Raw genomic sequence first — 19,645 nt, forward strand, 5'->3', positions numbered from 1 at the left:
GGCCGCCGCGCGGCGGCCGCTCAGGGCTCGCGCGCTGCGCTCCAGTGACGTTGAGGTGACGACGCAGCGAGCGGCCTGGCCTGCTTCCCAAGATGGCGGCGCGCAGAGCGCGGGGGCCGCGCTGTCGTTAGAGGCCCGGCGCTCCACACCGCTCCGCTGCTCCGCGCGAGGCCTGTGAGTCCGCGGGGCGCGGGCAGCTTCTCCTGGGCGTACGGCGGGCGGGTGTCCGGCCCTGAGGCACGGAGCGGGGAAGCGGCGGCACCGGGAGCCTCTGCGAGCGGGGGAGGTGGGACGGAACCGGGTGCGAAGGCCGCTTCGTGAGGGAAGTGCGAGGGAGCCGCGATCGGAGGCCCGAGGGCTTCTTGGGGCTGGCGGGGCGGCCGGGAGCGCCGTGTGGCCGTTCGCTGTGAAGGTTCTCGGGCTGCGGGGCTGTGCAGGCGGAAGTGCTGTGAGAGGAACGGGCCCGGCTGGTTAAAAAGCTCGTTAAAGTCGCGGCCGAGCGCGAGGAGGAGGAACCGTAACGGCTGTTAATGAGGGGGAGCCGGAGAGAGCTGTGAGCGGCTGCGGGCTGTGTGTGACAGGGCTGTCAGTGGCACGGGGAGACCTGAAGGCCCTGCAGGGCAGCACGAGGTTCTTTCCTTCCTTCTGACAGAGAAACTTGCCGAGATGAAGGGAGGCAGGTTATTGCTTTGTTTGTTTTTCTTTTTCTCTTTCTGGCTGTTCGTTTGTCCTGCCATCCGTTTTCGCAGTGGAAACATCTGGAAAATCAAACTTCATCAGATTTGAGCAGGCGTACACCTGGGTCTTCCTCTGACCGTTTTGCTTGGTGGAAATCTGTTGCATCACATTGTAATGGGCATTTGTTAGTGGAAGCTTTGCCAGCGTGCATGGCAATTTGGGCACAGTATCTGTAGTTTATTGAGTTATAGTAGAAATAGACTCGTGCCCAGAAGAAACAAAGGCACCGTTGTAAACTCCCTCTGTAAACTGTGGAAGGGTTGAGCAGCACTCACAACTCTGACACCAGAAAGCTCTCTGCAGAGCTTTAGTGCTGTTTGTATGGATACATGTAATGCTGGTCAACGTGCTCTGACTGTAATCTGCTGCCTTATTTTGGTGTGATTTTAGGTGGCACCTTACCATACAGACCTATCTCAGTTGTCTTGATCTTCATATGTGAAAGGACATTAATCTCTACTGTACTGTTTTTTTTTTTTTTCTTAAGTAATTCAAGTGCAGATCACTTCACAAAGGTTTTAGCCAAGTGTTGCCATCCTGGTCATGTTTTCAAGAGACCCACTGGGTGTTAAAATTGCCTTTCAGGATGACCTAACATACGTGTCCTGGTTATGAAGAGTGATCTGATTTCATCTCCCTCCCTCAGCTGTTCAAATCTTGCTGCTGCCATCACTAAATTGTTTTTTCTTATTTTGTGGACAAAATAGATTAAAGTTGTTCTACAGAAAAGTAGCAGGTACTTTTGATAAAAGGTTGTTGAAGTTTCTCTATCAAAGAATAGCAAAAATAATCATGTATATGTCTAGTCTTTGAATTGCATTTACAATATACAGGGAAGATGAGAGCATGGTTAAACATTACTCATCTTTGAGCATGGGAAAAGAGTCCCCTCCATTTTAAAATAAGTTCTTTTTGCTTTTCTTAAAGGTTCTGAAGCTCCTAACCAGAAACTTTTCTGAAAACTTACCAAGCAAGAACAGTTCTGTTTTAATAAATGAAGGAGAATAAAGAAAATTCCAGCCCTTCTGTAAACTTGGCAAATCTGGACCATACAAAGCCATGCTGGTACTGGGATAAGAAGGATTTGGCACATACACCTTCACAGCTTGAAGGGCTTGATCCAGCCACCGAGGCACGGTACCGCAGGGAAGGTGCCAGGTTCATATTTGATGTGGGAACACGTCTAGGGCTGTATCCTTTAAACTCCTGATAGAGAGAAATGTGTCGATGAATGGGGGTTGGAAGAATTACATATTGCAGAATATGTGTGGTTAGCTGTTCAAATGTTTCTTCATCATGATTCAAAAATCTTTTTGAGTGCTGCTTCATAGTTTTAGCCATTCGTTGGGTAATTGAGGTGTTTTCTGATCCCCTTTGGCAATAGAGAAGCAAAAGAGTACAGTCTTGTCAATTACGGATATTCTGGCAGTTACCAGATGTGGTCTCTTACAACACAAATTACATGAGTCCTCAAATTTTGAATTTTGTGTTCATTTTTCTACATATTTTAACTTTGGAGATTCTAACCTGTGATCCACCTCCCCCTGCTTTTTCTTTCTTATAGGTTGGGCTCTACAACTTTGTATATGTTGGTAATTTCTCCCCATTGTCTCACCTCATGGATACCATTTAAACTTTTTGTTTCCTATATTCCTGTTACTTCTTCTAATCCCGTGAGTTCTTTGTTTAATAAATCTTGAAGATAGAATTTTGCATTTATTCTGACAGGGAAGATAGGGAGTGTGTTCAGATTGAAGCTGTTATTTGTAGGTATGAATATTTAGTAACTATTTTCTGCAGTAACAGTTTCATGTGAAGTGATACTCATGCAAAGTGATACTTTTGCTCCTGTTTGTACCTACCCTCTGCTTTTGAGCTTTTTGAGGCTGGTAGTGCTTATCATGCATGGATGTGATATGGATTTTTCTTACTCCCAGTAAATGCTTTAGGTATTGGCTGCATCTGGACTGAATTTGCACAGTCCTAAGAGGGTTGTGGCTTCTGTTTTTTCCTTTAATTGCAGTGTTTTTCAGCCAGTCACTGAATGGACAGTTTCTAGAGATACTTGATATATCAGAATGTATCTTTTCCATTAGGTATGTGTGGTTTTAAATTTGTTCTGTGACTTGCTTGAAGTTCCTTATCCTGCACCACAGACACTATGATACTCTAGCAACTGGAATAATTTATTTCCATCGGTTTTATATGTTCCATTCCTTCAAACAGTTCCCAAGATATGTAAGTATTTACCATACTGATTACCTAATGCTATGATGATGTGAAGGATAGGCTATCCAAAATGACTACAAGTTAAGGGTATTGCTGCTTGCCACAACTCTTGATGATTAAAAATGAACTTCTTATCTCTTAATCAACACAACTCCTGTTTGTTCACACATTTTTATGGTTGGAAATGTGTTTGTGTTGGTAACGTCTTGCTGATGCTTTTCTGTCACAGCTGATACAAGACAAATTCTAGTTAGGGTCTCTAACCAAGAAATAAAGTTCTATAAAATGGTCAGTCCTCCAAATTCTGTCCTTTTCTTTGAGACTGAAAAGCTTAAATTAACACTACAGTAATATTAGAAGTCAATGTGCTTGTTAAATCTTTTCTGGGAAACTTCTACAGATCTGTTAATGGAAACTGACAGTGCTTTAATAATGTTGTACTGTACTGACTCTGCAGACAACTCTTTGAAAGCACTTTTATTTTTTAGGTGACAGGAGCCTGCTGTCTCTTCCTGGCAGGGAAAGTTGAAGAAACACCTAAGAAATGTAAAGATATAATTAAAACAGCCCGTAGCTTGCTAAATGATGTACAGTTTGGCCAATTTGGAGATGATCCAAAGGTAAAAAAAAAAAAATACTCACATTGAAATCATTTTCATCCTATTGTACCCAGCAACACAACATGCCTTAAAACACTGGTTTTCAGCTGTTGCAAATTTCACGTTGAACATGCATTTGTGTCTCTTTTGGGTAACATAGTAGGAATTATGAAAATAATTCTTGCTAATAGAGATAGTTCTTGCTAATACAACTGAAGACTACTGCAGTAAATGTTTATATAAAAAGCTTATATTTGATTTCACGTGAGCTCTGATGTTATTTTGCAATTTAAAATAAATCTGGATTCATTGTGGTCAGAGCTAGAAATGCTGTCAGGACATAAATCACACTGGGCTTAACATGACTGTAGGAAAGAACCAATTGCAAATCTCAAATCAAGTAAGAGAGCATCATCTCAAATGTTTTAAGGTTCCTGTTTATAATACTTAGCTTACCAAAACTAAGCTTCTCTCAAAATTGTTGCTAATTGTTTATTTTAAATGCAAGACAGATCTAAAACTAGAGAGATAGGGTGGAAGCTTACCTTTCTGTTTTATATATTGGACAGTTTTATGCTATATCTACTTCAGTTCTTTGTTGCATGTAGGAAAAGGAATTTAAAACACAACTGCCCCAAATAACTGAAGAAAAAGTATCTAGATTTAAAGGAGTGATTAAGTTGGAAAGGTTTCTGTTCTCCTTGGAGACAAACCCTAATCAAGCAAAAGTAGGCAAACATGTTTGCACAGAGATGCTCTGTAGTCATACTTCATACCAGTATAAAATATCTGTGAGTAAAAAAAGGTCTAATATTATGGTTTCCTTGTTGTGTGTTGTAGGAAGAAGTGATGGTCCTTGAAAGAATCTTACTACAAACAATAAAGTTTGATTTGCAAGTGGAACATCCATACCAGTTCCTTCTCAAGTATGCTAAACAACTCAAAGGTAAAATGCTACAGGGTGAGCGAGTGCTGCCTGTCCTTAATTTATGACATTTTATTTACATTGATAGTGCAGGTGTGTTCTTCTCCAAATTGTTTGCTTTTCTGATAACTTTATTTCTTTTATTTCTTCTGATTGTTTTTCAGGAGACAAAAATAAAATTCAGAAGCTGGTTCAAATGGCATGGACGTTTGTCAATGACAGGTGAGATGGTACTGGGAAATGCTTTGGAAGTTAAATGGTTACTGTTGCTTACTCTATTCTGTGTTGAGATATTTCTTTGATATTTCTTTGCCTATTATGTGTTTTCTGCTCATAATGAGGACAGCTGAGTTATTTTTTGATCTAGTTTTTTTTTTTGCTTTTTATCTTTACCATGGTATTTCCATTGAGCAGAGGATCTAGGGTGGCTGCAGAAGTAGTCCATTAAAACCTTGATATTTTATGGGAATGACTTAATATTACAGTCAGAAGCAAACAAACCAAAAAAAAGATGTTTATTGAAAAGACCAACAAATTATAGATGTCAAGACAGAGTCTAGCTTCTTGCCCAGCCTGAGGCATGTAGTTTATTCTGTTCATTGCAGGGGAGTTGGACTAGGTGACGTTTAAAGGTGACTTCCAACTCAATAGATTCCATGAATCCAAATATACTACTGGATTGCATGCCAGAGGATAGCAGCTATACTCTCCCAAGTTTTGTACACTAATCTATTTGGGATTATGTGGTGTTTATAAATTCTTAAGTATCCCATTTGCTTTCAGTCATCTGTAGCTTACTGAGAGAAAATTGATTTAAACTACTGCATAGGTTACTATTTTGCTGCATTTAAGATACTAGTAATGAATCCATCAGCTGTCAGGAACTTAGCTGGCTGGTCCTATGGAGAAGAAAAGGGGAAAAGAGGAAAAAGAGGAAACAGGAATCACAGAATCATAGAATGGCCTGGGTTGAAAAGGACCACAATGATCATCAAGTTTCAACCCCCTGCTATGTGCAGGTTCACCAACCAGCAGACCAGGCTGCCCAGAGCCACATCCAGCGATGGGGCATCCACAACCTCCTTGTGCAACCTGTTCCAGTGTGTCACCACCCTCTGAGTGAAAAAATTCTTCCTAATATCTAACCTAAGCCTCCCCTGTCTCAGTTTAAAACTGCTCCCTGTTGTCCTATCAACATCCATCCTCATAAACAGCCATTCCCCCTCCTGTTTATGTGCTCCCTTCAAGTACTGGAAGGCCACAATGAGGTCTCCCCAGAGCCTTCTCTTCTCCAAGCTAAACAATCCCAGTTCCTACTACCTTTCTTCATAGGAAAGGTGCTCCAGCCCTCTGAAATATTATAGTTTACTATTAAAAACCGGTGGCTTTGATTATGACACAAATGTACTCAATTACTATCAATATATCAGTTAGTTTAGCATTAACTTTGACAAAGGCTATCCAGGAGATAACCTCTGACAGTTCTTATAGTTTGTTTTCAAACTTACATCCAGCTTGCTTCATGGGTTGCTTCACAATTTCATGCTGGCTGTTCTGCTTTTTAGTATTTGTATTATTTAGTATTTGCTTGAAAAGCATGTAGAAAATCTAAAATCCAATTTGAGCATCAATCCCTAAGCAGTGAAATGCAGTGACAGCACACTTCAGTAGCAGTGAACATAAATACTGTGTTTAGTTAACGCTGCAGGTGAGACTGCTTTGCCATGTGGCTGCCCACACTGGAATATAACACTGCCTGTTCCACTCCCAAGTCGTGCTAGTTTTCTGTTTTAGAATTCCAAACTCAGTAGAGTGTGGCGTAGTACTTTTGCGAGCATCTGCTCTTTGTATTCTGTATGTCTGAAATTGCTGTGGTAAAAGAGCACAGTGCAGGAGCAGCTTAGTTGTGTAAACTCATTGCACTTAAGTGGCTGTTTCTAGGTTTCTCCATTCAATTTGTCTGAGGTGTTTCACAGAATCACACAACATCACAGAATGGCCAGGATTGGAAGGGACCTTAGGATCATGAATCTCCAACACATGCCCCATTTAATAGTAGACCAGGCTGCCCAATCCAATCTGGGCCCCTTCCAATCTGGCTTTGAACACCTCTAGGGATGGGGCATCCACAACCTCTCTGGGCAGCCTGTTCCAGCACTTCACCACCCTCTCTGTAAAGAACTTATGTTCTTTATGTTCAAGTGTAGTGGGAGTTGATGCTGTTAGTTATAGCTGTTGTACATTAAATTTCTCTTTGTTTTTTGTATCCCAGCCTCTGCACTACTCTGTCACTGCAGTGGGAACCTGAGATCATTGCTGTTGCAGTTATGTACTTAGCAGGCCGGCTGTGTAAGTTTGAAATACAGGAGTGGACTTCAAAACCAATGTACAGACGATGGTGGGAGCAGTTTGTCCAAGATGTTCCTGTTGATGTTCTGGAAGGTATGAGAAACGTTTGCCAAAAAGAGACGAGTATTTCTTTCAACTGCGTGATCTAAATCATAAGTAAATGCATGTTGCTTTCTTTATGGGCCTTTAGTGCTATGTCCTAACCAGATTTTTAATTGAACTTTTTAAATGATGATTTTAGTCTGGTTATCATGGTTAGTTTTCTGATCAGTGTTTGCTTTACTAATTATTTAATTTGTTTAGTTTATAACACAGCTAATTAGCTGCTAATCTATGATGTATTGTTTTGGTGTGGTGTTTGTTTGTTTTCACTTGTTATTCCTTTTCTCTGCATTTTTAAATATTCAGTTCTGTGAGCACTGGAACTAATGCAGCCTAGTTTCTAGCAAATTACACCAGGGTTGCAGTCATTGAAGTTTATTTTCAGTAAAAAGCTTAGTTGATTATGGTGAGTTAAGTGTACGTTTGTACATTATGAGTTGATTATAATTGAGTTTTATTTCTTTCTTTTTAAAGACATCTGTCACCAGATACTGGATCTGTACTCACAGGGAAAACAGCAAATGCCTCATCATACTCCTCATCAGCTGCAGCAGCCACCATCTCTTCAGTCTACACCTCAGACACCTACAGTACAACAATCACAGCAGTCCCAGGGTTCAGAGCAGTCACAGACTCAGCAGCAAAAAGAGTCACAGCAGTCATCACAACAACAGCAGCAGCAGCAGCAAACACAAGCACAGCAACCTAAAAAACCTTCTCCCCAGCCAAGTCCTCCTAGACAGATTAAAAGACCAGCAGTAAGTTTAACTTTGATCTTCAACTTGCATTTTATTTTTAAGCTTATCTGATGTCACTTTTATTTAAAGGCTCCATTGTGCAGCAGATTTGTTTGCTTTAAGAATCAGCCAGGTAATTAATTTTTTATGGTAGACTTCTGTTAGTTATATGGCAAGAATGTCAGCGTAGAACAGCCTTGACAGTTTTGGCACACCGTATTCTCGTTTCACTTGAGGCAAAACCAAGTGGACAGACATCTAAGGCAGCATCCACTACTGAGGTTCGTGGTTCTGTGCCATCTAAATTTGTTGTGTTGCTGTTGAGCAAGCTTAATTAAGAAAATGTGTCTATTTTCTATTACTACCTCATCATTAAAAATAAGAAACTTCATGAGCAATAGAATAATACTGTAAGTACTCCAGATGCCTTTGAAAGGTCTTTTGCAAGTTATATTTTACAAAGTATAGCCTGCTGCTAGAGGAAGAAAAGCTGTGCTGTGAAATATGTAGTTCTTGCCCTGAGTACTAGCTTTAGAGTTTTTCAGGATAGAAAACTGATTAAATGTGTTCCAGAGCTTGAAAACTGAGAGAGCTCTTTATAGACGGTGTGTATTGGTTTTCATGATTTTTCTACTCTCAACATAGACTCTGCTTGGGTTGTTGGATCTGTAGGGCAGGGAACTTTTTTCTTACTTTTATTCAACAAAAATGTATAGGATAGTTTGGCACTTTAGAAATCATAGACAACAGTTGGGATTTCTCTGGGTGTCTCCATCCCAATTGGAAGTTTTTAGAAATGCTTGTTCTATATGTCTTCATTTAAAGCATTACCGATTGCACCTCATCCTATGCATTAATGAACTATCTAATGGGGACAAAAGCAGTGTCTTCAGCATGAGCAGTGTCTGTTGTACTTTAGCAGTGCTTTCTGGTTGAGTCCTCAGAGCTCTTTGAAGTCAGAGGTTGAGCTCCACCATCTAAGAATTAAGGAAGCGAATAAAAATGCAGATAAAAAGGTGAGCCTGATGGAGTGCAGGCATCCAGAACAAAAATAGAGTAAAGCGTGACTACAGGACTTTGCTGTCCTTCTGTAAAGCAGCAAAAATTGAGAAAAAGAAATGCAATGATCTGAACTCATCCTTTCTCCAGAAAAAAAATCCGGGAGAGCAAAATTTGTAACATTTGAACAATTTAGTTGGTGCTTCTGAAATATGCTTCAGTTAGATGAACCACAAACCTTTTTAAAAATGTTTGCCTCCTTCTATAAATAGAGCTTTGCATGACATCTCTTTCACTTTGTATGGAATATAAATATACTTCATTCCTGGAGGCTAGATTTTCCATTTACATGAGCTCCTAGAACTCCATTACTTTTTACCAAGCCAAGATATTTTCAAGCAGCTGAGGCATTGGGCCGTGACTTACAAGCCCATAGTAGCTGCCTCAAGCATATGCACATCCTCTGCATCTCTAGTGTTGAAGAGCTGTTGAGTGTTCAGTTGATTTTGCTAAAAATATACTCATGAATCATTAGATATAGACAGTAAGCTCAGTTTGATTAAACCAAAAATTATTAGTGGGAACACTTTTAATGCATGGAGAAACAGCACTAAGTGAGCAGTTCCATTATTGTGTGCATTAAGCTTTTTATGAATATAGTAAATAAGAATTAGTATGCTAATAACACTAAAGCTAACTCTAGTTAACTCTAGTCCAGTTGCTTGTTCCGTCCTTGTGGTGGTTGTGATTTAAGACTAAGTGACATAAGACTAAGATTGTCCTTAAAAAGCAGGGAAACAGACAGAAGGTGGCTGGAGATAAGTTGAATTGACTATCAAAAAGATACAAGATTGAAGTAGTCTTAAGCAGTCCTTAGGTACCTTTGGACAGCAGAAATCTTGAGAATGCTTGGCAGAATGAAGAGGAATTCACTGTCCTAATTGGAGTGAAATGCCATTCCATTCTTCCTGCAGAAATTGAAGTGATGGGTGCTGAGCAACAGTTGGTGAAGACAGAACCACGAGACCTAACATTCCCTTGGAAAAACACTCTATCATTCAAAGACTACATACCCTGCTAACTTTTATCTTCATTTTAAATGGCTTTCTACCAAAAAAAAAAAAAAAGTTGTTTCCTGATTTGCTTGCTTTTTAGAATGTTGAAATGCCTTGTGTTTTGCAGTGGTTGTAAACGCCTTTTTTTTTCCCTCTTTTTTTTTTTTTTAACTATAGGCTGTCTCTCCAAAAGAAGAAACAAAGACAACGGGTAAATGCTAATATTTGATTCCTTTCATTTTATGTAAACTATTTTAATATCAATGCTGTATCTGTAAATGCATACTGAAAATATTTTTGAAATGTTCCTAACTGCAAAACCTGTAGAAATAGAATATAATTATGCCCCAATAGTCCCTTACTACAGTTTATTCAGTAGACCCCTCCAGTAAACTTTGCTACTCTCCACATACAACTCTTCATCATTTGGAGTAGTGCTTCAGCAAGCTGTGGGACCCTGAAAAAACTGGAGATGCCCTGTCACTGAATATCTGCACTGATAAGAATTCTGTTGGTAATTAGTGACATTTTAATTGGCTGCTGGCATGGCTAATGGTAAAAAGTATCTCCCATGTTTGTATAGAGTAGTATGACAGAAGGTAACTGTTAGAATGGGGCTGTACGTGGACTTTGGAAAGCACTGCAGAGTCACAGCTAATTAGGAACTTCCAAATGTGTTTCAGAACCACCACCACCATCAAAAATTCCTAAAATCGAAACTTCACATCCACCAATACCTCCTCCACATCCACCTCCAGGTAAGCTTTGATTTTCTAAAACACATTTACTCTTGCAGTTAATCTTTCATTCATATGGCTTTAGAGGTGGAAGGGAGGGGGAGGGGGAGGAATTTGTTGCCTTGACTAAGCAGCTTGGCAATTAAATGCATTAGGTGGATAAGCACAAGAGGGAATTTCATTTTAGTAGTATAGGCTTTTTCAGATAGAAAAAAAAAGTTCTGATGGAAATAAGACCATACTTTGTGGGCCAAAGCTTTGACTTTTAAAGGGATAGAAGAATGAAGCTAACTCTCCAGCATGCAAAAAATGACAGACTAGCAGGCCTAGGATTTATGGTATGGAAAAGGATGGCAGATGCCTTACTATCAGTATAGCTTCCAGCTGTCCTACAGAAGTCCTGCATGCTACATCTTTAATACAGAAATTTTGTAGGTATGTAACTTCAAAAAAGTAAAGGGGATGCTCTGCTGTGTCCCAGAATTGGGCTCTGTCTGACAGAGAGCTTTAGCACTGCACACTTGCCTTACCTTCACAAATAAAGTATATTGCTGTAGAAACTTACTGACTTCCAGTGCCTTGACACGTTAGCTATTCTTTCACTGAACCTTAAATATGACATAAGCATTTTACTGTAATGTAACTCTAAGATGGCCATTTCTGACAGAATTACAAGAGAGAAAAACTATGTTCTGAATTATAGTAGGAACATCTTTCCCCATTTGTTAAAAACTCATTAAGAATAAAGGGATTCTTCCAAAGATCACATTCATTGTTCCTTCCATTGTTAATTATTGAAAGCACATCTGGATTTAAATCCAGAGTGATAATGGCATTGGAGAAATTATTGCCTGTTATAATGTAGGAATTACAAGTCTTGGAAATGGTGTGTACCACAGCCAGCATCCCCACCTCGCATCACCTAATGGCACAACTGTCCTAGAAGGCAGTTTTGCTGTTAAAATGATGGCTGTTTACATGAGGTAGATCCTTTTTATGCAGGTAACAAACTCATTCCCTTTCCTACCTAAAATTTTCCTCTTAAAATTTGTTTATATAAGCACATCATTGTATAAGCACTGATACATTATAACAGCCCTTAGAGGCCTCTGAGGAGACAGTTGTTGAAAGCTAAGAGTATTTATTGATCAAATGAATAAAAGGACTGAAAGACTTACATTCTGTTTAGCTTTGTCAGTTTAGTTGGTGGATGTCACTGGAAACAACTGTCTGCTTCTAAATAACTTTTCTTAGCTGAGCAGTGTTTTTTAGGTGCTTACATACACAAATAAGTTGAATGTCAGAAGCTCCAAATCATTTTGCTTGGGCATTTTGATACAGACTGTGTGACTGTACAGAAATGTTGTCATGAGGTTAGTCATCTTACTGTAGAATTCCTCACTTTACAGAGTCTATATTAGAAGGGAAACACATTCTTATTTGAAGGCTATTTAAAGCACATTCTTAATGGAAGTGGCTGAGTATAATTCTGTGAAAATCTGACCTTTTTGTGAACTTCCATCAGACTTTCATGTATTGAGCTCCCTGAAATTAATCAGTGGAACAAAGCTGATCAGATTTCATGTTCTAAGTAATCTACAGCAGTTTTTTACTTCTTATTTTTTTCTGTTAAAAGACTTGAGACTTTGGCCTGTATTCCTACATAGTCCTTCCTACAATGCCTCCTACAATGTGGGAGGCAAGTGAAGTGCAGAGTAATCCCAGGGCACCTCCTAGAGTATAAAAGGGCAGAAAAGGGATGCATAGACAAAGGAAATTGGAAGCTCGTATCGAAAGATCTTTGATATGCTGGCTCTCAGGACTTTTAAAAAGTGTACCAGTTGTGATTCTCCTCTTCTGGTTGGCTGATTGTAGAACATTATTTAAATTAAAATAGTAGGAAGAAAGGAGGATGCATTTGAGAGTGGGAAAAACTGACTAGGACCTTTGTTGTACAATTCAGTTATTTTCTAATGACAGAACAAGGTCTGACCGTGTACCATATGACATTCAGAGGCTTAGGAAATTGTTGACTACTCTTGATAAAATAACTGGAGGGCAGAGTGGTGAGGCCAGACTATTTTCAGCAGTGTGTGGAGACAGAACAAGGGGAAATGGACTGAAACTGAAGCATAGAAGTTCCACACAAATGTGCACAAGAACTTCTTTATGGTGAGGGTGACGGAGCACTGGAACAGGCTGCCCAGGGAGGTTGTGGAGTCTCCTTCTCTGGAGATATTCAAGACCTGTCTGGACGCCTACTTGTGAGACCTGGTGTAGGGAACTTGCTTTGGCAGGGGGGTTGGACTCGATGATCTCTGGAGGTCCCTTCCAACCCCTACAATTCTGTGATTCTGTGAACTGGAAGAAAATAGAGATGTATTGAGAAGCTATTGCCACCATAAGTGAAATTTTCTTTTCCAGAGCGCAAGCCTCCTTTGACAACTGCAGTTTCCATGGGAGAAGCAGAGCAATCTACTACTGTGGACTCGGTTGATATGCCAAAGGTCCAGATTCCTCCCCCCGCTCATCCTGCCCCAGTACATCAACCTCCTCCTCTGCCACATCGCCCCCCACCCCCGCCCCCCACCAGTTACATTACGGGGATGTCTACTACAAATTCTTACATGTCAGGGGAGGGTTATCAAAGCCTTCAGTCCATGATGAAAACAGAAGGACCAACTTACGGAGCTCTGCCACCGGCCTACGGACCACCGACTCACCTACCGTATCATCCTCATGTCTATCCTCCCAATCCCCCGCCACCGGTTCCCCCTCCACCTCCTGCATCGTTCCCTCCCCCCAACATCCCACCTCCTACTCCTGGATACCCTCCCCCGCCTACATACAACCCTAATTTCCCACCTCCCAGGCTGCCTCCCACTCATGCAGTGCCACCTCATCCACCACCTCCAGGGCTGGGAATGCCCCCAGCCAGTTATCCCCCGCCCACCGTTCCCCCAGGTGGGCAGCCCCCCGTACCACCTCCAATCCCACCGCCTGGGATGCCACCCGTCGCAGGACTCGGACGTGCTACGTGGATGAGATAGCATGAGGTGATTTGCACGGGATCCCTTGGTGTTGAGTAGGCAGGAGGAGCTAGCCAAAACCTACTTTGTAAAGATGAGGAGGGTAATTTGTATAATTTAGATGAAGAAATGAGACGGTGAAATGAAAATTTAGCTGATCTGTTTGCAGTCTTGTTTATGGTGAGTTATATAGGCTTCTAGATTTTAATGAGCTTTGCAGTATCTATTCTAACTTTATACATTTGTCTTAAGTTTAAATTGTCTGAGTTATTCCAGCACTGGATTACTTTGTACTAGCAAAAATGTTAACCAGCCATATTGGCTCAATTATATCAGTAAGAAGTAAATTTCCTTCTAGAAATCAGTGCCTATTTTTGAGTATCAGAATAGCCAGATACCATGAAATTTCATCTATAATAAGAAACTTCATTTTTAGTAATAATTAAAAACAACACAATGTCAAGCATAAAAGCTACTTTATTTAAAGAGAGATTCTGAATGCTGACTGACTGGAATCGTTTTGAGGTGTTTGCCTTGCTGATATTTTTGTTTTGGAATGTACTGGTATCTTAAAGTATTGTTATGTTTACACCTATTTGCAAATTCCTGTACATAATATATATATTTTCTAAGTGTGAAAGTCTGAATGTAACAACCTACTGTGATGTACATCTGGTTATAAATGGGACTAACTAACTCCATTCATGTCATCTACCCAAATAAAATTGGTTCTGAACTCAGTGGGTTTCCAGGGTTGTCGCGTTACTCAGGGTTTGTAACTGTGATTCACACTTCACAGTATTCCAGCAGCTGCCTCCCAAGTCTTATTCATCAGTTTATTGAAAAAGAATGTATTTTAATTTATTCAACTAGAAGTATACACTATCACAATCCATCTCTTACTTCATTTTTACTAAAATATTTCAAATGAATGTTTTACACACATTATCAAAAAAATCTGTACTAATACTTTCCGTCCCCAAAAAAGCCAGAGTGGTTCAATAATAGGTAAAAACGCGTGCTAAGGTCTAAAGAATTCTGCTATATACACAACAGCAGGTGCTAACTTTTCCAGTTCCTTGAAATTCATATACAGAAAATATAGCAGGGCTGTAAGATCACGGGTTTAACAGAAATCAAACTTTAAACTGATTTCTAAAGCAGCACAAATAGACTTTCCCCACATTATGAAAAATATACAATTTTATCACTTTACAGTCATGCACTCGGTTTGCAAAAGATCAGTAGTAACTCTTCCCCCGCAGTCTCTAAAAAGATAAAAGGTCACTTTAACACTGGTTTATTTCAATAGCTAATATTTGGATCAAAATGTGCCATTCTCAAACAAGGTTGTGCTCAGCAGTCTTACCAAGGTGCAAAGAGCCGACTGCAGCCGGTTACACCACAGCATTCCAGAAACTTCTACAGAAATGCCGTTCACTTCAGTGGCTCCAACAAAAACCAAGGATGTCATTTCACTTCCCTTAAGCAAGCAAAGTCCATTTGTCATAGCTGGATGCTTTCTTTGCTAGAGGACTGCAGAACCTAGGGCTTCAAGCTTGAGGAAATTACATTCGGTCTGCTGCCCAACAAATAGCAGTTCAATGGCCATGGTTTCAAGGGATGCCCCCCTCCAATTTGATGTACAGAAACTGAAAACTCAGCACGTGGATCCATTAATTTAAATACGCAGATAATTCGGCTTTTCAGACAACTGAAAGTTTAGCATCCAAGTCATCCTGTAAAGTCATCAAGCGTTGGTTTAATCCAGGAAGACACTTTTTAGCTCAAATGGAGTTAAGAGCAGCATGCCTAGATATCCTCAGACAACACCCTACTGTACAGCACTCATGTTCTGCAAAATCAGCACACATCTTACACTGAAAATCTATGCTGCCAAACAGAATCATCAAAAAAACAACTGTCACTGTAAGAGTAGCAAAGGCTGTTCAGCTGGACTACTGGCTCCCCTGAGAAGTGGCTCTTTTGGCTTTGCAGCACTACTGGGCCTCAATCACAGCACTGTTTCCCATGGAGGTGAGCTCTGCAGGTGGAACAAAACAGGCTTTGCTTAAAGTCATCGAATAGAAAGTGATACAGGGAATACTTGAGAGAGAGCTACATAGATGGCAGGGCTGGTAATCTGATCAGCAGAGCTCCCGTCTCCTTGAGAGCACTTGCTAGTCTTAATATAGTCCTAAAATAGCAAGCACATCATCAACAAAATTAACACCCCAAAAATTCTGGCAACGTTTTGTTGTTTTAGTTAAAATTCACTGATGTAAATTAACATTGTTCCCAATATGATTAAATTCTCTGCTTAATCCAGAGATTAGATGCCACCAAAATTAAAACTGGCTTTCAAGCAGACAGAAGCTACAGTAACCCTCTGTTCTGCATTCTATGCTAAGGAAAAATGATGGTCTGATTTATATCACCTTTTCTGGTACAAAAAGATACAAATTTTGCAGGGTGAAGAAAGGTAATCTAGGGTGACTACAAACTGGAGGTTAAAACACAAAGCAAGAAGGAGGAATTCAGAAAGCTTCTGCAGATGGTGTATTTTAAAGGGGAGTCATAGTCCTGAATGGATCTTTCCAGACTACACTGGGTATAAATATAACCAGAGTTAGAATTAGCAAGTTCAGTGTTTGCTGACTGAGCAATAGTGAGAAATAAACTACTGGCTGGTGGTGTGTGTGTGTGTGTTGGGGGAGGTTTTTGTTCTTCATTGTTTCTATTCTATTTTGATTTCTGCACTCAATAATGAGGTGGTTCTTAACAGTTAGCACAAATGTTGGTTGTATTCTGGCTCTGGTTTTGTTGCTTACAGATCTAGGCTCTGACACCACAAATTCTTTACCCAGGCAGCTAGTTATACTAATTACCATGGGAGCAATTAGCTGTTTCCTATCTCGCAGCGAGGGCCTCCTGTATTGTATCGGTGCTCCATATTCGTAAAGTAGCACAAATCAAGGACTCAGCTGGTAGAGCAAAGTAATTTAAGAGGAAGAACCTGTCTCACTAATCCAGCTGCAGCTGTGACTGAGTCCTAGAGAGGATCAGACGAAAGTAATGGTATTTGAGATCATTAAATCTTTGAGATAATCACTAAAATTAATGCAAGTTTTGAAGAGAACGCTTTGATCATTACATGTATGTCTTTTACACTGTTTTACACCAATGAGTTTAAGAACCAAGTTCAGCTTCCTCGCACTACTGGGAAATATGGGAACACTGAATGAAATACAAGGACAGCTGCTGTGATAGCTTGGAAGAGAAGGGGTGAGGTTCAAATTCTTACAGCTATACAAGCGGTACTCCACAATAGCAAAATATAAGTCCCATTGTTTTATATACAACCATTTGAAAAAGAAAAAAACCCACTTGTTTTGGTTCATTAACAAAAATAAAGCTTCAATGGCAGGAAGTAGTCTCACCAGACAGGCTGTGTTTATCGAGCTTTAATCAGCTCTGCAAGGTTGTTGTTGGGTTACCTTTCACAGTAACCAACAGAGGTGAGGGATCCAGCGACAACATTAAAAAGAATACCCAAGTCTTCCATAGGTGAAAGATGAGCTGCTCTTGAAGATACTGTGAAAGCCATAAGCACTGTTAGGATGGCAGTTTCTGCTGAATTGCTTAGTAGTAAAAGCCTTACAGGAACAGTGTTGCCATATTTGTAGGAAATACTGGTGTGTGGCAAAGTGACTTCAGTTCATTCACATTACAGCTGCAGAAATCTCATCGTTTGTTCATGAAAAATAGTTCATTAACAGCTCATACGGCGTCTCAAGCTTTTCTGTATGCTTGTGTGATGAGTACACACACAACATACACAGGGGGGCAAAGTGCTTTCATCTCACTGCTCAGTGTTTTACACAGCGCCAGGTGAAAACAGTTCTATTTCTTCCTTCACAACAAGCACTTCCAAAAACCTGCTAGCAGCTCGGGAGCCTGACAGCCCATAAGCTGGGGAATTCAAATTGCTCTTTGCTCAGAAGGTTTCATCAGGTGCTGCCTGGAGCCGCTAACCTAGCTGTGAATCATTGACAAGCAGGTGGGCAGGAACGACACAAACTGTGACTTCTCCATGAGTTAAGAGTTCTTCTTGTTTGTCTTCAAAATGCTCTCAAGTTAGTTAATTCTAAAAACAGACCATACAACAAAGCGGGTTTGAACTACAATACAAATTATGCAAGTCTGGTATTACTGGATGGTTACCCATTGAACATCAGTTCCAGAGCACCACAGCCTGGAAATCAGGCCTTTAGCTGCCGTATTTACACTATTGACAGTTACAAAAAAAAAAAAAAAAAAAAAAGGAAACCCTGAAAAAACTCAACCCCAACTCCCACAGAATGGGCAGCCAGAAATAGTGAGCTCTGCCCCTCCTAGTCTTCACGGAATCACTTCCAGCCCACAGGACAGCACTCCTACAACGGCCCCTTGAACTGGTTTCCCGACAGATGTTGCCTGATGGAGGGCTTGGAGCTTGCAGCATCGCCCAGCTTTCGCCAGACAACCTGTAAGGAAAACATACAGGGCAGGGAGAGAAAAGCAGGAATTAAAAATCGAAGGCCGCCGAGCTGTAGTAGATTGCTTACTATCAGGGCCCACGATTTCCTATAGCCGGGCTGCAATTCTCAGCAAGGCCACTGGGTGGCCCCTGTGCACCAGTTTCTATGGGCAGGCTATTGATGCATTTTTCTAATTAGACTCTCAAAATTAGAACCATTTTTGCCTGGGGTAATAGCATAGAGCAAATACACCGGGTTCAGAAGTGAAGTTCAATGTTAGGTCAGCGCTGTCATGCTCACTGAAATTATGTTACCGTGAGGAGAAAAGATAAAGAAGGCATTAGTTAAAATTATACATGAAGGATTTTCTAAAAACATACATTTTTATCACCAGTCACTGCTGGGGTAAGAGAGGCTATTTCTAAAAAAGAAAAAACTGCAAAGTGCTTTATAGGTGTCTTGAGTCTACACCAAAATAATATGTAATGAAAAAAAAAGCTGATGGTAGGCAATTACAAATTAGGTTGTTTGTGAGCATGAGTTACCATGTTTTACATTCCCTCTGCCTGGCTAAAAGGAGATGTGGAATTAAGCAGAGTAAATATCCCAAAAATCAGACCCCATTTAGTCTGTGCTTGGCTTTGCTTACAGGGATCCAGTGATGCAATGAAGCATCTCAGCCCTTGCCATGGACGCTTGCAGTGATTAAGCTCTGTAAGGCATATTTGTGTTCTTCACACCCTTTTTAGGATTGATGTGATTTTTTTCCCCCTTAAGATTTTCCTTGCTGTTTGCATGCAGAGAAGTGCTGTCTTTGTTCTTTCTGTCTCCCATTGTACCCATAAACCAACATACAACAGCAGAACCATCCCTACTGAATGCAGTAGCACTGTCTTGTCACCACAGCATTTTGTAAGACCCCACTGCAAGCAACTTCAGAATTTAAAAGGAAGATTAGGCTTCTCTCTGCTGCTGTGAGGTACAAAGCGGTGCCACTTGGGCTGACCTCCAGCACGGACTTCTAAAAGAGAAGGCTCCATGAGCATTCCCCTCCCTGCTGCGGGAGCTGCTGCTACTGTCAAACTGCAAATCCCCTTCTGCACACAACGTGCAGTTGGAGCCCTGCTCCTGCAGAAATCCAAACCACTTTGTTCAAAGCCAAAACACAGCCAAGGTGCTTTGAAGCCAGAGGTAGTGGCCCAGCAGCAGACACAGAAAGCAGGCTTTTGGGATGAATGCTCCCTGTACAGTATGGGCTAAGCTCAGTTTACACTGTGGTTGCCAAACTGGTTAGTGGTGCTAAAAGAACCCCACACATCGTAATGCTGCTCAGTGCTTTCAAACAAGACGACTCTCCCTCTGATGTCACATCTTATGGTTTAGGCTCAAAGCCATTCAAGCTGTACGGCTTTGAACACAGCAACCAAATGCTGCTCAGCCCAAATGGAGTCCCTACAGGCACAGTTGAAGTAAGCTGTAAACAGGACTCTCATAACCAGGGAGAGCCCTTTGCAGGGCTTGTGGTTAGCCAGAAAGCCACTGCCTTTAAGGCAGCAGAGGAGGGAAGTATCTGCTGAGTAGTGACTGCTTGGTGCCATGAATGAGGCGTTCAGGTTACTGACACCC

At 40.9% G+C, this 19,645-nt stretch overlaps 2 protein-coding genes across 5 annotated transcripts in view; one reads left to right on the plus strand and one right to left on the minus strand.

Moving 5' to 3' along the window:
• Positions 1-2: 2 nt before the first annotated feature.
• CCNK (cyclin K) lies at positions 3-14,239 on the plus strand. Of its 4 annotated transcripts, none has more exons than XM_031593013.2 (11): positions 3-174; positions 1,666-1,929; positions 2,895-2,976; positions 3,456-3,587; positions 4,407-4,512; positions 4,656-4,713; positions 6,764-6,933; positions 7,417-7,700; positions 9,911-9,944; positions 10,417-10,491; positions 12,895-14,239. In XM_031593013.2, the coding sequence occupies exons 2-11, from the start codon at positions 1,733-1,735 to the stop codon at positions 13,518-13,520; spliced, it is 1,764 nt and encodes a 587-aa protein (XP_031448873.1). In that variant the 5' UTR covers positions 3-174; positions 1,666-1,732; the 3' UTR covers positions 13,521-14,239. The 4 variants fall into 4 exon arrangements, with proteins under 4 accessions (XP_031448873.1, XP_089997720.1, XP_031448874.1 ...); XM_090141594.1 differs by lacking the exon at positions 3-174 and adding an exon at positions 208-286; XM_031593014.2 differs by lacking the exon at positions 3-174 and adding an exon at positions 318-680.
• A 94-nt stretch (positions 14,240-14,333) lies between these two features.
• Positions 14,334-19,645, minus strand: part of CCDC85C (coiled-coil domain containing 85C) — a 101,960-nt gene continuing 96,648 nt past the window's right edge. The window contains exon 6 of the mRNA XM_031593015.2: positions 14,334-18,025. Coding sequence (XP_031448875.1) covers positions 17,936-18,025 — 90 coding nt within the window. The 3' untranslated portion in view covers positions 14,334-17,935. The remainder of the gene's footprint in view (positions 18,026-19,645) is intronic.

The sequence above is a fragment of the Phasianus colchicus genome, chromosome 5, assembly GCF_987193195.1.
Source record: "Phasianus colchicus chromosome 5, bPhaCol1.hap1.1, whole genome shotgun sequence".
In the NCBI taxonomy this organism is placed as follows: Eukaryota; Metazoa; Chordata; class Aves; order Galliformes; family Phasianidae; genus Phasianus; species Phasianus colchicus.

Excerpts from the sequence above, each read along its gene's own strand:
- CCNK (XM_031593013.2), top strand. The coding sequence starts at position 1,733 with ATGAAGGAGAATAAAGAAAATTCCAGCCCTTCTGTAAACTTGGCAAAT. Across the intron at positions 2,977-3,455 it reads TCAAACAGTTCCCAAGATAT|GTGACAGGAGCCTGCTGTCT; the intron begins GTAAGTATTTAC and ends TTTATTTTTTAG. Across the intron at positions 10,492-12,894 it reads TCCTCCACATCCACCTCCAG|AGCGCAAGCCTCCTTTGACA; the intron begins GTAAGCTTTGAT and ends TTTCTTTTCCAG.